The sequence below is a fragment of the Bombus vosnesenskii genome, unplaced genomic scaffold (assembly GCF_011952255.1).
Source record: "Bombus vosnesenskii isolate JDL3184/JDL3185 unplaced genomic scaffold, Bvos_JDL3184-5_v1.1 scf7180000013403, whole genome shotgun sequence".
Classification (NCBI taxonomy): domain Eukaryota; kingdom Metazoa; phylum Arthropoda; class Insecta; order Hymenoptera; family Apidae; genus Bombus; species Bombus vosnesenskii.
This window is the reverse complement of record NW_022883026.1, coordinates 133,873-150,153: the sequence shown is the minus strand read 5'-3', so window position 1 is coordinate 150,153 and position 16,281 is coordinate 133,873. Positions and strand designations below refer to the sequence as shown.

General features: G+C 28.0%; 4 protein-coding genes and 1 long non-coding RNA gene across 15 annotated transcripts in view; 3 read left to right on the top strand and 2 right to left on the bottom strand.

Moving 5' to 3' along the window:
• Positions 1-1,344, top strand: part of LOC117237858 (tricalbin-1-like) — a 32,284-nt gene extending 30,940 nt beyond the window's left edge. For 5 of the 7 annotated variants that reach the window (XM_033502250.1, XM_033502248.1, XM_033502249.1 and 2 more), the window contains one exon: positions 996-1,150. In XM_033502250.1, the coding sequence (XP_033358141.1) occupies positions 996-1,150 (155 nt within the window). Of the gene's footprint in view, positions 1-995 lie in introns of all 7 variants that reach the window. The other 2 variants (XM_033502247.1, XM_033502246.1) reach the window with 1 other exon arrangement.
• Positions 1,345-2,252: 908 nt separating this feature from the next.
• LOC117237872 (small VCP/p97-interacting protein) lies at positions 2,253-4,406 on the bottom strand. Of its 2 annotated transcripts, none has more exons than XM_033502281.1 (4): positions 4,388-4,406; positions 3,638-3,724; positions 2,888-3,055; positions 2,253-2,635 (listed from the first exon to the last, which is right to left on the bottom strand). In XM_033502281.1, the coding sequence occupies exons 2-4, from the start codon at positions 3,701-3,703 to the stop codon at positions 2,621-2,623; spliced, it is 249 nt and encodes an 82-aa protein (XP_033358172.1). In that variant the 5' UTR covers positions 3,704-3,724; positions 4,388-4,406; the 3' UTR covers positions 2,253-2,620. The 2 variants fall into 2 exon arrangements, with proteins under 2 accessions (XP_033358172.1, XP_033358171.1); XM_033502280.1 differs by lacking the exon at positions 4,388-4,406 and adding an exon at positions 3,785-3,885.
• Positions 4,407-5,456: 1,050 nt separating this feature from the next.
• LOC117237906 (retinol dehydrogenase 11-like) lies at positions 5,457-8,152 on the top strand. Of its 2 annotated transcripts, XM_033502348.1 has the most exons (5): positions 5,457-5,474; positions 6,609-6,977; positions 7,070-7,305; positions 7,382-7,679; positions 7,784-8,152. In XM_033502348.1, exons 2-5 carry the CDS (start codon positions 6,705-6,707, stop codon positions 7,955-7,957), a joined length of 981 nt encoding a protein of 326 aa, XP_033358239.1. In that variant the 5' UTR covers positions 5,457-5,474; positions 6,609-6,704; the 3' UTR covers positions 7,958-8,152. The 2 variants fall into 2 exon arrangements, with proteins under 2 accessions (XP_033358239.1, XP_033358237.1); XM_033502346.1 differs by lacking the exon at positions 5,457-5,474 and having other exon boundaries at positions 6,583-6,977.
• Positions 8,153-9,435: 1,283 nt separating this feature from the next.
• Positions 9,436-11,009, top strand: LOC117237907. Its single transcript, XR_004494076.1, has 2 exons — positions 9,436-10,747; positions 10,839-11,009. It is a non-coding gene; the product is annotated as an uncharacterized LOC117237907 (long non-coding RNA).
• LOC117237903 (UV radiation resistance-associated protein) lies at positions 10,254-16,277 on the bottom strand. Of its 3 annotated transcripts, none has more exons than XM_033502334.1 (10): positions 15,541-16,277; positions 15,036-15,240; positions 14,294-14,881; positions 13,388-13,560; positions 13,071-13,297; positions 12,840-13,010; positions 12,621-12,763; positions 11,819-12,551; positions 11,655-11,721; positions 10,254-11,578 (listed from the first exon to the last, which is right to left on the bottom strand). In XM_033502334.1, exons 1-10 carry the CDS (start codon positions 15,643-15,645, stop codon positions 11,387-11,389), a joined length of 2,604 nt encoding a protein of 867 aa, XP_033358225.1. In that variant the 5' UTR covers positions 15,646-16,277; the 3' UTR covers positions 10,254-11,386. The 3 variants fall into 3 exon arrangements, with proteins under 3 accessions (XP_033358225.1, XP_033358223.1, XP_033358224.1); XM_033502332.1 differs by having other exon boundaries at positions 11,819-12,763; positions 15,541-15,662; positions 15,742-16,277; XM_033502333.1 differs by having other exon boundaries at positions 11,819-12,763; positions 15,541-15,662; positions 15,898-16,277.
• Positions 16,278-16,281: the final 4 nt, after the last annotated feature.

Sequence of the window (16,281 nt, the reverse complement as noted above, 5' to 3'; positions counted from 1 at the left end):
AGGATCAAATACTTTACATAACTATTATTTCAACTGTCTACTAAACTATTATCACAAAAACAAATTTACTATGCGCGTGCATTATGATAAATTTATTTATTATGTCTTACTGTGTCTTTAGATATTTAAAAGTTTCAAAGAATTAGATCAAATATGATACAATACATTCATTGATAGAATATACTTTTCAATACTGTTTAAATAAATTGACACGTCCATTTTCTACTCGGAATATCTATAAAAGCACTTTTATCTTGTACCATATTAAAGTATTTTAAAGTGAAAGTGACCTTAAATCCATAAATCTTTTCGCTCTCATGTATGTAATACGAAAATACAAAATTGATATACAGGGTATTTTAGATCGGATAGAACAATTGGGCAGGGGCTGATTCTATCACGAAAAATAAATGAAAAAAATAATACATTCTTTTCATTTGAAATTTCATTTTCAAGAAAATTGAGTTCAAAAATTCGTCGAATATATGTGTGCGTGCAGTCGCCAGACTGATTGCGTTCAGCACGAGCGTTTGTTGACGGGCCAATATCGGCATTGTACTGTTTCGGTACAGCTGCATCAACGATCGAAACCGCGATGATGATATGATCGGCGATTCGTTGTTTAATTATTTCCCTGTGATATTGATTATGTTAGAATTTTTATTATTTTAACATAAATTTAACACAAATTAAATTTAAAATAAATTAAATGCTAAATATATTAATACAATCTTGTTACCCGTTCACAAACAGACGCTAACGCTTTCTTTGTGGTCCGTGCTGAACACGTTCAGTCTGATGGATGCACATGTACTCAACGAATTTTCAAACTCAATTTTCTCGAAAACAAGATGTTAAACTAAAAGATTTAATTTTTTTTCTTACTTTTGCTTAAAGAATCAATTCCTGCCTTATTTTACTACTCACTTTGAGATACCCTGTATATACGTATAAAATATGAATACGTAAATTTTCTTCTATATTTACATATGTAGGCGTTTCCGCGGCAACTGATGAAATTCATACATGGTTAGCATTAAACAATGGAGCATCATTGGAAGTACAAATGGTTCATGGAAGAGAACTAAAAAGTAAGTCCACAAAGAAACTTTTTCGATCCTGGTCAGTACATCGGATAGGAAAAATATAAAACATTTTTAGTCAGTGCTATAAATATTTGTGAAAATTATAATTTGCCAAACATACATATGTAAATTGAAAAGTCCCCTTTGAAACAATATGACATGATAGTAAGCGTATTTACGAATACGTTTTACATTTTACATATTTTATTACGTGTACATATACATGTACATAAATAAACTTACTAATATTATCTCAGAATGAGAATTGTAACATTTGTCTTTTGTACCATAAAGTGTATACATATATTTCATTTTTCATTATAAAACAATTTATAAAAAAAGCTATGAACATAAATAATTATCTTTTTCATCATTCCTTTAACTATAAATTAAGTAACAACAATTCCTCCTTAGTACTTATAGTATTTCACAAACTAATATGTATTTCTTAAATAAATCCTATATTTGATCTAGAAAAGATTACAAACTATACATGTATTTGTTGTTAGTGCATAGTAATATGTACTCTAAATAACTCATTGAATATATATAAACATTTATTTATTTTCATTAATTGTACAATTCATTAGGCTATTAATTATAACAAATAATTATACCCATAATAGCGCCATACAAATATTCTTCATTTAAACATGTATTTTTTCACTTTTGCTGTTAACAAACTTATTTATACATAAATGTACATTTACGTTTAATGACAGGTATTATCATGATTACTAATACTACAGCCAGCCTACACTGTACATCATTTTCAATGTATCTATCACATTATAGAAAATAAATATAAATTAGTTTTATATGTATCATTAGCCTTGTATTTTTTACACAACTACATATATATATTATTATTATCAAATGAAATTTTACAAGAAAGTGACTTTTATTTTTAATTTTCTTATTAAATATGCCACATGAATAAATAATATATTCTAGTGTGTGCTGAATATTATACAATCTTAATAAAAGTATATCCAACAATAATAACAAAATATAAAGAATTTGATCATGATGATCTTATATACATATAGTTAAGATATATTGTTTTGTCGAACACTAATTAGATTATTAAAACATCAGACGTTTGTGATATTGAAATATAAATATATATTAGAATGAAAAATATAAGTAATATCAACACAAAAGTCATTAGATTAGATGTAATAATAATTATTCATAATATAGCATATATTTTTGTGACACGCTTAGTCACATATTACAATTACATTTTTAATTATATATCATAGAAAATATTGGTATAATTAATATAAATATTTAAGGCACTATAAAAAACATAATCTATGAAAACAGATATACGTCTATATATGCAAATGTATATATCTTTAAATATTTATATTTTGCAAAATGCAGACCTGCAACATTACTTTCTTTGATTTCTATCAATAAACAGTACCATATAAAATACACCTTTTGTACATTGTATATGTTCTTAATAATTCCAACTTGTATATTTTTGAAAATTTGAATATTGAAGCAAATTCCATCCAGGATTATGATTAACTAATTTGCCACTAGAATAATAAAAAAAATAATTATTTATAATATTTTTTTTACTTAAATTCAATTTTAAAAAATTGCAAAATCATCAAATAAAGTAACTATTAGCATTTTAGTTTTAAATATAATGTAACAATATATAGAACATTAAAACAAAATTTCTTTCTTTAATTCAATTCTGTGTCAATTTGGCAATTTTTACTCAGTTCTCTTAGTTAAAACTTTAGAGATTCAAACTCTTTTCTTTAAAAAATTGAACATCTTACCTTTAAATTATTTTGCATATTCCTATTCCCAACTTCTTCTTGGCGCTTCTCACGTAATTGATCTAGCCTTTCTTGCCTTCTAACAGCATCAGTATTTTTAATACCTCGATTTTGTTGTTCAGCAATTCTTCTTTCTGCAGCTTCCATTTGCTTCCTTCTCCTAGTTTCCTAAACATAAATGTATCTTTTTATGTATTAAATTTTTTGTAATCATCACTAAAAGTAATCTTTAAAAGTATGTTAAAAAAGATCAACATTATTCGTGTCTTGAATTACTAGTTACTGTTAATTATTATTCTTATTGTAACTAAAATTAATGCCCCAAAATAATCCTTTAATGTTTGAAATAAAAGGATATTTCACTGTTATAAATATTTATTTAATTATTATAAAGAATTGCAACCTAAATAAAAACAAAATATTTTTTAATGCGACAAAAATTCGTTTAAGATAAATTTTTAATACCGCATGCAACAAATATATATGTATGTACAAAAAATGTAGTATTGCACAAAAATTGAACATGCAATGACAATTTAAAATATTAATACACAAGAGAAAAGATATTTATAAAAAAAAAAGATGTTAAAATAACAGTTACATTAATAAACTTAATGTTGGTTATTGGTATCAATATGGTATTAATAATATTAATATATATATATATATTAATGAAAAAGATGTTAATAAAAACACTGTATACGTACTTAAGTACAAATTACTAAATAACCTCTAATTTTTTAATCTTACCAAATCTGGTGTTAAATCTTCGCACGAAGATGATTCTTTGCAACAAGATAAGCACAGATTTCCCATGATAAATGCAATTAGTTTTTACTACAGTTAAAAATTAAATTATTTATGCTATAATTTTTACACTACTTTCAATAAACATACAACTTTTGACGTGTATGAATGATAAGAGTTGTCATTTACTATACTCTATTCAACGAGAAGTTAGCAAAAGTAAACAGAACGGTAATGTACTAATCAACTGACAGATGTAAGGGCATCAGCTACTGGGTGGCAGATATTGAGTTCAGGAGCGGATTTAGTTATTGGGTTACTGCTAGGGCCATCTTTAACTTCTGGGATTTATGACATGGGCATCTATGACAGACAGCAGTGTCAAGAGCACGTTAAGAAGTATAAGGATAAATTTATATTTGTTTTATCGTTTAAAAGGTTGGTTGAACAAGGTATTTTCACTGATTTATCAAATATAATTTCGCAATCGATATGTTGAGTAGTCCCTGCGTAAACGCTTTGTTGTGTTTGTATAAGAACCAATTTCATCGGAGCATCGATTATCTATTGTAATATTATATTGCATTATTTGTGCATATTATTTATTGTACAGTAGTATTGTACAGTAGCATATTATATATTGCATTATTAGTTTTATATACATATATAAGCAATTAAGGCAAAACTTTTGCGTCAATTATGTATACTCATTTTAAGAATTCCGTCCGGAAAGCAATGCCTGAAAGTTGTGACCAGTCATGTACGTCTGTTACCTCTGCTGACTATTCATGTTGAACAGGATATGATATTTATATATGTATCTTTTTCAATCAATAAACAAATAAACCTATTGTAGAATTATCATTAAATCATGTGCAATGACATATATAAGATTTCCTTTCTGATATATGATATCAGCAATTCCACGTTGAATCTAAGAATTTTACTTCAAATAAACTAGAATTTTTTATCAGAGAGGAAATGAGAGTACTCGCAACCGTAGTTCTAGTTGTTTCACGGTACAGGTGCTGCACCATGCGACCAAGTCTTGAAGTTAACTAAAGTTAGCGTATATAACAACCTATAAAATTAGGGAGCTGCCCTGTTTGGTTGCATACTAGCACAGACAAGAACCTGTTGAGTTCCACGCTACAATTGTACGGTTCTACGGAAAAGTTCATATCTACTTTTCTCTTCGAGATAGACAAGTATGAGAATGACAAAGTCGCGGAATAATGAAACTAATTGTGACTTAAAGAAAAGAGTATGAATCCCGACATCTTCGTCCGAGAACAGGACGTTTAGACGCAAGGCGAGGGTGCAGTTTCCTGCTGATCGCGGAAACTCTCTTATTCGTAAGATAAAACAAAACGATCACTATGAAGTCAGCGTACAAAACAATCATGTTCCGAATTCCACAGTTTCTAAAGAATCAATTTCTTCAGTGATTCTAGAAGCATTCGAAGGAGAGCATTCGAAGGAGAGCCTTCCGTTAAAAGTGAAGAAGATCCGTGCCCGAGAAGATTAAAAAAGAAGAGCGCAGCTCTCAAGAGTTAAGAGGAAGGGTGAAGAGCAATTGAGATTTCCTCGAAGGCACAAATTTACACTTGAATAATATGAGTCTGACTCAAACGTTTTGAATTGTTTTTCTTTATAGGATACTCTATTGGTATAGAAATATGGGGCACACATATTAGGGGAACATACATATTAGGTATATCTAATATTTTTAAATGTATTGTTTATTTTCTTTGTTTTTTGTTAATAAATTATTATATTTTGACATTTTGTACTATTTCTCACCCTTTTATATGTGCCATCGTTCAAAAATATAGTGTTATTAATAATTAATGAAGTATTACAACAATTAGTTTCATTATTGCATTATTTGTCATTTTCATATTTGTTTATCTCGAATAGAAAAGTAAATACGAACTTTTCCGTAGAACCGTACAATTGTAGCGTGGAACTCAACAGGTTCTTGTCTGTGCTAATGTGCAACCAAACAGGGCAGATCCCTAATTTTATAGCTTGTTATATACGCTAACTTCAGTTACCTAACTACAGCACCTGTACTGTGAAACATCTAGAACTACAGACGTGAGCACTCTCATTTCCTCTCTGCCCAAAGACACTACATTTTTGAATAAGGTAAGCGGAAGTCGAGAGTATCTAATTATTCTTCTTTGCGGACCAATCAGATGCCATCTGTACGGTCCATTCATTGAATGAAGCAAGAATAGAAGCCGATATGGCGTCATGCTAACCTGTAAAATACGCTAAGAATGCTGCGTTTTACATACATGTAGCTTTCGTGTTCCTAAAGTTAATACTTGCATTTTTAGATAATATGCGTCGAAAATTATTGGTGACAGATAAAAAAGGAAATACTTTTAAATGAGTAATCGTTCCATAGTACTCATCCGTAGTACTTAGGTATACTCAATTTACTGCCTTTACAATTCCATTCAAACATATATCGAATGGAATAGTATCAAAAGGAACAAAATTTTTTAAGTTTAATATTTTAATCATTTATTTATGAATAAAAACTTTAATCAAATAACCATCGAATTATCTAATGAATACAAATCACATATGTACCCGCACGTATGCACGCCTGCACGCAGTAACGCATACATATGACAGATCTATTTAATGATAGAAATAGAGTTATCGTTATTGTACACGTTCCTTTAAAGTATAAATTTTGCATTAATGGCTCTATAACAAACAACGAATATCATATAGTTTAATTGAAACAATTATTATATTAAAATATGAAAAAAGTTTGTTATGTGTAACGAAGATCATAATTATTGCTCAAATATCTATTTACAATAATTACTTTTGCATTAAGACAAGGTGTAATTTGTGAAGTATATGTGTATAAATTTAATATTGAAGTATGTGATAAATAAGGTTATTTTATAAAACAAAATTCTTAATTCATAACACGGCATGTTATTTCTTAATTCATAATACGGCATTGGGCATAAATTTTGACAAGTCATTGTATACAAATAAATATTCCTTAATTCATACACATGGTGTAGTTTGTAAAGCAAATATGGTATCTTCATGGTATTATTTCATTTTACCGGTAGTATTACTTATTGGATTACTTCGAAAATGTCGTGAACGTACATGGGGAAAATGTAAAAATACAGACAGTTTACTAGGTCGAGTATTCATTGTGACAGGTGCAAACTCCGGAATTGGCAAAGAAACAGTAAAAGAATTGGCTAAAAGGAAAGCTACAGTTATTTTAGCCTGCAGATATTTACAAACCGCTCAGAATGCTATATCTGACATACGTACTCAAATATCTACTGGAAAACTGGTAATATTAGTTCCTAATTATATATTTCTACCCCATAATTAATATAACAAATACGATCTATGTATCTGTAAAAAATATTATTAACTTTTCAGGTACCAATGAAATTAAATCTGGCATCGTTTTCATCCATCAGAGAATTTGTTGCAGAAGTAATAGAAAATTTTGTGGAGGTTCATGTGTTGATTAATAATGCTGGAGTATATGTTCCTTTTAAAGAACATGCTTTAACTGATGATGGATTTGAAATTCATTTTGGAGTAAATCATTTAGGGCACTTCCTACTTACAAATTTACTTTTGGAACATTTAAAACGAAATGGACCAAGCAGGTCTGCCATAAAGTAAAACATTTACTTCAAAATACAAATTTCTTATTTACTTATTTTACTTTTTCTTTGATAATAGAATTGTTATTGTGACATCTAAACTTTTTGAGTCTGGAACAATTGATTTTTCAAATCTAAATGGCGAAAAAGGTTTGGTAGTCAAAGGACGTATGAATCCTGCCTATTGTAATTCAAAATTAGCAAATACGTATTTTGGTATTGAACTTGCAAAACAAACAAAGAACAGTGGTATTAATGTATATATGGTTTGTCCTGGATTCACTTATACAGGATTATTCAGAAATGTTAAAAGGAGTTGGTTTCACTATATTATTTTTTCGCCTGTTGCTCTGTTATTTTTACGTACTGCAAATCAGGTAACTGTCTTTATATGTTACATATTATTTTTTGTGGGATTATTTCTTATTTGATTTATTATAATAGATATTCTATTACATTCATATTTATATTCTTGTTACAGGGTGCACAAACTGTATTACATTGTGCAATAGAACCTTCCTTATCTAATGAAAGTGGTAATATTTACCGTGATTGTAAACTTTATGTTTCAAAAAAGAAACTAGACCCTGATGTAGCACTGCGTTTGTGGGATGTGAGTGCAAAACTGACTAAAATTAATGAATCTTTAAATTAAATATTTTAATGTATATTATATATATTATTTTACTTTTAACATAATTAATCACCATTTTATATATTTATTTTTATATGTAAATATAATAACGCAAAGATAAAGACATTATCGCCATAAATCCTATAAGATACAGTAAAATATTTTTGTTTTCATTGTTACAAATAAAATATCTTATTGTATAATTTTTTAAAATACTAGAATGTTGAAAATGTCATAAATTTTATTGAATCCTCTTAAAATTATAGTAAAAGTAAAAAAGATCTTCAAAAATGCCAATAATAAAAATTCTTATATTTTAGTCTTATAGTATAATATGTATTCAATATGAATTGTTCCACATATGAATCAAATTACAAGAAAAGGTTTTTTATATATAATATTGTTCTTACATTCATTATTATACATTGAGTAAGTTAATATGTGTATCTACATGTTTTGACATGTAATTCATTGTGTACGATGTTAAATAGAATACTGTGAATAGTAAACAAGAATACTAAGTAGAATAATTTGAAGATACCATGTCAAACTAATCAAGCGTGTTTACTAATATTATATTTCATAATTTAAGCATGCTTGATTTTTTTATTTATATCTTTTCTATTGAAATAAGTTACACATCAGAAAATTTCAATTTTGTTTTCCTTTTTTATTAAGTATCAGTATTTTTCATTGTAAATTATTAGTTATCACATACTTAGTGTTATTACATACGCTTTAGTTGGTCCTCTTATAGATAGTTTATATAGATATTAAAATTTCATGACAAAAATGACAGATGTAAAGTTTGGGCACTATAGTTACCAATCGATACTATTGGATTCAGATGTTCAGGTGTTTTAAATATTATATAATTATTTTGAAACATTATTTTACATTACAAGAAGAAACTGTTACTAAGACAACTTAATAATATTAGCTTCACACGGGAATGTATAACAATATCAGCTTTAGATAGTAACATCACAATTAAAAAAATATAAACATACACTGATCCCTATATTATGATATTGATTCTATGTCCATGTAAGGATCATTATTATGAAAATTTTTCTTATTTAGCTATTTGATATTATATAATTAATAAAAAGTACAATTATTAATTGTACGACCCATACAATACACACGCGTCCTTGACGCATGTATGCACAAAAAGATTTAAATTTACACATTATACTAAAATTTACTATATGTAAATAATAGTACCCAAAATGCACATATATACAGGGTGTCTCATCTCATATTAATATCTTGATTTCCATGCCTATTACTATCTGTAGCGAAAAATGTTTTAGATAAAAGTTGTGGCTTCGAGGGAGGCATATCTAATATTATGTCTTTTTGTAGATGGGTGCGAAAAGGTTATGTGAAGGTCAACTTTATCTTTTTAAATGAAATAATATATACTTTCTAGATGCAACTAAACATTCTCTATAAAAGAGTATTAACCCATATATGTATATTAGAAAGTTATTAATTTACTGAATGTTATTAGTTTATATATTTTTTTAACTTCTATTTTGTAAAAGCTACCGTAAGAAAGATAATGAAAACAAATACAAAAGTGCACATATTATTACTTATTAGTGCCTTACATCTTTCCTTGTTTTTTATACGATAGGTTTTATAAAAGAAAAGTTAAAATGCTTACTAAACTAATAGTTTTTAAACATAAATAATTTTTTACAGAGAATGTCGACCTGCATCGATTAATGTATTAAAAAATATATGATTCCATTAAAAAAAACAAAGTTTTTGATCTTCATGCGCTCACTTACACAAAGCCTACTAACATTAAATATACATATCAAAATATACCTGTCTTCTTTGAAATAATTCAACTTTTATTTGAAATATTTTTCGCTATAGGTAGTAATGTATGATATAAATCAAAATGTTAATGTCAATGTCAAGTGAGCGTGAGGTATCTTATATATATATATGTATGTATAAACAAGAATCATCTTGAGATGTAAAAGGCGCGTTCACCTAAAAACAAGATTTGTGACCATCACGAAATGTCCCCTTCGAAAACAAATAAATTCTTCTTGAAACACCTTTTTGAATAACGAATACCTAGTTGAGGAGATAAAATTTCAAATGGGTCAACCTGTATATATATGTATATAGATTTATTTTAACTGAAATCGATGGAATATCTCGAGATATAGAAATTATCAAAAAAATGTCTTTACAAAAATTTTTTGGTATAAACAAAGGGGACATTATATCGCATAAATAATCTTTTTGTTGGTGCAATAATAGGGGAAATTTTTAAGTCAAATTAATCTTTTCATTCGATAGAATACGATGGCATTTATTGATGCGAATTCAATGATCTGCCGTTAAAGTCATTTTATACATATGGTACAAGTATTTGTGAATTCTTAAGGAGACAATTGACATCTACTTAGCTGCTCGAACCGGTTGGCTCCAACGTCCCAACACGATGATGGTTCTTCAAATTATACAGCACTAGCCTGAAAGTGGTTGGAACATAATTTCAACAACAAATAGATCGATTATGATGGATCAGATCTCATTCCGTAATCTCCATGCGAACTTTTCTCGTGGGATCACTTGAAGAAGATAGTTTACAAAATAATCTGGAAATGTCTATAAATTACAGAAAAAGATTACAATCGCTTGCAGGAAGATGACAGAATAAATATTGAAATATTTTTAAAAGGAATCTTTAAAAAAAGAGTGGATAGATATGATTTTGAACATTGGTCAATACATATAAAGCAAATTTTTAATGATTATTGTTGCTGCTTTAATTAGATATTGGTAAGTACAAATTAACTTCTTTCATTTATGCCATCTGAATGATCCTTCATTTTTCGTACTTGTTATAATAGTGATATCCTTTTAATTGTAGATTGCACATATCTTCTAAGAAACATAAGATCAAGGAAGATAAAGGAGCATCACAGTAGAAATATTGCCTGTCAATTCGAGAAGAGAAAATTAATAAGAAGAAATTTATGACATTATGCTAAATAATCTCATATGGTGGGTCATTGATATGATCTCAATAAATGCCATTGTATTATGATTAAAAAAGTATAGACTCTTCTCCGTTACTTCACTTACCTCAATTGTTAATTATACCTAACAATCGAGGAAACGCGATATAAATATATGATAGATATTTTTAACACAATCAACAAATATAATTAATTCATTTTCTATTTAACAAAATAAGTAATTAGAATAAATATAAATTTGCTTGCTTTCTTTTTGTCTTTCATAATGAAAAGAATTTATGAGACCGTTACATTCTCGATTTTCACATAGTAATGATAATGTCAATATTGGTCTAATCTTTTCTATACAACATGCAGTGAACTTTTGTTGGGTCTCGTGCGTTTGGAAACCAACTATTACAACAACAACAGCGCTTTGTTCGATTCTAGAATGCAAATACTACAGTCGTGGTTTCATAACTTTAAAACTGGTTTTCTTATTAGCTAAAGCTTCAGTGCGTGCATATACACTTTCTGAACTACGTCTAATAATATCTATGTATTCGTCTGATGCTTGAAAGTCACATTTGTTTGTTTCATCATACGAATAACAATCTGATTTCTGTGCTGTTTGCATCAATTCTGTTTCCACCTGAAATATATAAAAAGATAATTACATCACTTTACCCATAACACTTTGATAGAGATTTTTAAATAAATATACATACCACTGATTCTCTACTTGTGTTCTTGTGACACAAATTTTTAGAATGTACAGAATCTATTCGATCTTTTCTATATATATATATAGAAGGAAATAATTTAGTTATTGATATTTTTCATATTTATATTTTGTTATCTTTGTTACATATGTATGGTAACATGTACTTACTTCGATTCAGAATTATATCGTTTTCGAGATGCAAGATATTTGGATGAAAGGTACTCTTCTGGATAGCTACAAATAGAACTTGTTCTTTCTTTCTTTTCAGTTTCTTCATAAGCACAAGATATTATATCATCTAAAGATAAGCACGATTTAGTAAAATGTTCTTTTCTATACGTTGAAGTTTCTGTTGTAACTGGCATATGTTCATGATTACTAGAACTTTTATCACTAGCTGCCATTTTAAGATTATCACGATCTTGTGGAGCTTCATTTTTTAAATTATAATCTTCACTGTGCTTTCCATTTTTTAAAGTATTATCTACATCATTGATATTTATTAAGATTTCATTAATAATTGAAATAGATTCTCTAGCTTCATCTTTCTTAATTATGTTGTTATCGTTCGAACTATCGTCCCCATTTTGACTACTAGTAAGTGCCATTTCGCAACTACTTATAGAATTTGAGCTTCTATCTCTTATATTTACAGGACTGTCAAAATTATCTGTAATGTTAGTTGACTTTGACACTGAAGTTGGTATCATGATTTCAATGTTATTTTCTATTGCAGTTTCATTATTTCCTTCAGAACAGTTTTCAACATTTGTTATATTATTTAGAATAGCATTATTTAAAGTTTCATTACTACTATTACTTGACCTATCTTTTACTAGTACCAATGTTTTATTGTCTATGGCACTTTCTTCCGATTTACAAATTCGTTTTGATTGACTGCCTAAAACAAGGGATTGCACGGGTTTATCTAAACCTTGATCCAAAGAAGAACCGAGAGAAGATTTTATACTTTTTAATTGGCTCATAGATCGTGAAGATCGATGGCATTTTTCAAAAATTATTTTTTGCATTGGTGGTGTTATACTTTGTTTACTATTTCCAACTTCGATATCCAAAGATGAAGTAGAGTATGTTCGTTTCGAATTATCCAAACTATAAAAGGAAAGATAAATTTTGTGAAATTAAAAAATATTTTATATCATTTAATTAAAATAGAAATATAACATACTGTGATTGATTTGGTTTAATATTTATCAGAGTAGCAAGATTTGGAAGTGTTGCCCTTAAGTCTGTTGTTGGAAGGCCGCAGTACCATCTTAATTGAGCTATATTTTTATTTAGTAAGTAAACAGCATAACGAAATTGTAGCTTATCCTTACTTCGAGCAAATAAAGGAAACCTAAAACGATAATTATATATTACAAAAATTAGAGAGATGAATAGAGAGTAGAATACTCACTGTCTTTCATTGTCAGGTAAATTTTCTGTAATATGATCTATAACTTTACTACGTGATCCATAGTGTATAATAGGATATCTAGTAGGTATGTTAAGAAAATTGGCGATCATTTGTGTAGTATGTGCAACAAATCCCAATGCTACAGCAACTACAGTATCATTTGATAATTCTAAATCTTCGCTATCTGGTAAATGAACATCATGTATTCTAAATTTTCCGTTTCCTCCCTGTATAGCATGTAAATACATTAATTTATTTTGATTCACTTTATATTATTCTTTTTTAAAACTTCACATTCTATCAAATATCTTACACACCTGAGAAATAGGATATATTAAGCTTAATTCTGAAATTAATTGTCTTCTTCTATGTGCAAGTTGACTACTCAATTGAATATATGTTTCTCTTGTATCTATTTGATTTTGTCGCCATTCATGTAATCTTTCAATATCTTTATTCAATTCTCTATACCTTTCCATTAAATCAGAACCTGATTACAATAAATGTGTTAAAATTATTTTACTGAAATTATAATACACATATATATATATAGCCTCAGCTACATGGGATCACCTAAATAGCTGCCTTATTTATGGTAAAACCTCTAGGACAAACTATTTCAAGGAGCACATATAATAGTGGAAAGAACTTTCTCTCAAGATTATTTTTTATAAGATTTCAAGGTCATTTGTATATTTTTAAATGGAACCCTATACTTTTTTATCCATCAATTGATGCGTTTGTTTATTCTCTATACAAAAGTATTAAGGTACTTGGGTCTGAAAATGTTTAGTTTAAAAGATATTTTAACCTTAACTTTGTAAAACTTGGCATATGAAAGACAAGAAGAGACACAAAGTGATACTCTTGTGTCAATATTTTTCTTGTCTTTCATACATTACATTTGATGAAATTGAAACTAAGAGATCTTTTAAGTTATGCATTTTCTGACATAAGTATCTTAATACTTTTGTATAGAGAACGAAGAATCACATCCACTGGTGAAAAAAAATTTAGAGTTCTATTTAACAAAATACTAATTAAATGATCTTAAAATCTCATAAAAAGAAGCTAAATTTGAGGAATTATATATGCACCTTTAAATAATATCACTTTGTCTTCAGAAATTTGTTCGTGTAATGATAAATAAGGCAGATATTTTGGCGATACCATTTAGCTAAGAGATTCCATATATTATAAGAATATCACTTAAAAACTGATACCATAGTCTTGATTTTCTTCCATAATATTAGAATGCATCTGATTTAACACTCTTAGTTCTCCCATTTTTCTTGCTCTTTCTTGTTCTAACAATTTTGTTCTAAATTTTGCTACCTCTAATTCCTTACGTATTTTTAATATCTCTGCCTTTTTCTCCCTGCTCACTTTACGAGGTTGAAACAATCTGTTTAATGAAGATTGTGGATACTTTGATGGGTGAAAGTTATCTCCAGAAGCAATTTGTATCCGAAGTGTTTGTACCGATTCCGTTTGCTGTTTTAATGCTTGCATTTTATTTCTTAAGCTGGTAAGCTTACTCACTGTATAACTATCTCTTATTTCAGATGCATTGACCTTTATATGTAGATACCTTTTTAATTCAGGAGTTTCAATGAAACAATATACTGGAGTGAAAAAGCCACCATGAAATTGAAAAATTAGAGAATTTTCTTTCAATATGGTTTCTAAATTATTTGATAGTTTTGGGCCGATATATGCCAAACCAGTAAAAGATATGCCCCATGTAAATATGGTTAGATCAGTAGTTGCATTATTGATGATTATCCTTTTCCACAATCTTACAATGACTTCTATTGCAAAAAATAAAAAAGAAGAGAAAATATATTACAAATTTAATTAGAATTGCATATTGTAGTTATAAATATATTAGATCCCAAAACATCAATTTTTTTCACCTATGAGTGCATGATTACTTTTGAGGTACTAACAGATTATAAAGCTCACCACTGGCAGTAGAATAGCTGGTGGCATATATAGTTGGTACTTCTAAACTTGACCATCTTGGATTTGTATTATCAATTGCCTCGCTTGTATATATAGGAGAGGACATACTTGTTCTATGTAAGGTATAATAAAACCAGCAAATTTCATTATTTATATCTGTTTTCAGATTGCATCCTATTATTTGTATAAGATTCCTAAGTCTTAACTGAAAATTATATGTTTCGTGAAATAAATTGGCATACGTTAATCTTATTGTATAAGCAGATATAATGTTAAAACATAAATAACTATTATCATAATTAAAAATCTTATTTCAAAATAATTAAATTAAATAAATGATTACATACAAAATTAAACATATCATCATTGTAATTGATAACTTGTTTGTATTAAAAATAAGATATATGATCATACACACATACTTTCATAAATACAGTCATAAATTTATAACGTATAAAATTTTATAAAACTGAAAATGGAATAATCATTTTATGTGAATAATTACCTGCTGTGTAGCAAGAGGAAGCCAAGATTTATATCGTGGAAAAATGCGAGGTTGTAGAGTTAAGTCCAAATCTCTAACAAGGTTTTTCGTCTCTGAAACCTCCATTGTATATCTTCATAATACTGCACAAATAATATCATGAAAAAATAAAATGACCTAATGATAGAATATATTACATGATAAGATTTAATTAACATTCACATTTGTAATGTGCTTTGAGGTTATATTCTTATGTCTACATATATTTAATGCTAAAGTAGATAATAATAAATAATATGGAATATAATATCTTTGCATAAAATTTTAATCTTCTTAATTCTATCTTTGACAATAATTATTCTTTTTAACTAGACGTACGTCCGTTATAAAACACTGTCATTTCTTAAATTTTGACAGCTCTTTGCATTGGCATTTCACATATATCTCTATATTCATTAAGTTCTTTGATCAGTCATCTCTCAGTACCGCCAAGCATCTAAATTCGAAGTTACTTTATAACTTCTACGATTTTTAACATAAAGTCCACTAACACAATACAAGTAATACATTAAATTTAAATTTAAGATCATTGTCACAGCCACAGCCTACTTTAGATACAAGCCGTGGTGACAGACAGTAAATCTGACAACAGTGCCCTACCAGGCCTCTCATCTCGATATAATATAGAAATAATCTAGTAACTATGGCCTCCCGCGATTTTATGAAATGTTTATTTGTAATTTGTAGCATCTTCGTAGTAAC

Bases quoted from the DNA above. Each gene is read 5' to 3' on its own strand.
- LOC117237903 (XM_033502332.1), bottom strand. From the start codon at position 15,645: ATGGAGGTTTCAGAGACGAAAAACCTTGTTAGAGATTTGGACTTAACT. The intron at 14,882-15,035 runs GTGAGCTTTATA...TTTTTGCAATAG, and splicing joins CAGCTATTCTACTGCCAGTG to AAGTCATTGTAAGATTGTGG. The intron at 13,011-13,070 runs GTGAGTATTCTA...TTATCGTTTTAG, and splicing joins TTACCTGACAATGAAAGACA to GTTTCCTTTATTTGCTCGAA.
- LOC117237906 (XM_033502348.1), top strand. From the start codon at position 6,705: ATGGTATCTTCATGGTATTATTTCATTTTACCGGTAGTATTACTTATT. The intron at 6,978-7,069 runs GTAATATTAGTT...TTAACTTTTCAG, and splicing joins AAATATCTACTGGAAAACTG to GTACCAATGAAATTAAATCT. The intron at 7,306-7,381 runs GTCTGCCATAAA...CTTTGATAATAG, and splicing joins AAACGAAATGGACCAAGCAG to AATTGTTATTGTGACATCTA.
- LOC117237872 (XM_033502281.1), bottom strand. From the start codon at position 3,703: ATGGGAAATCTGTGCTTATCTTGTTGCAAAGAATCATCTTCGTGCGAA. The intron at 3,056-3,637 runs GTAAGATTAAAA...ATTTATGTTTAG, and splicing joins AAGATTTAACACCAGATTTG to GAAACTAGGAGAAGGAAGCA.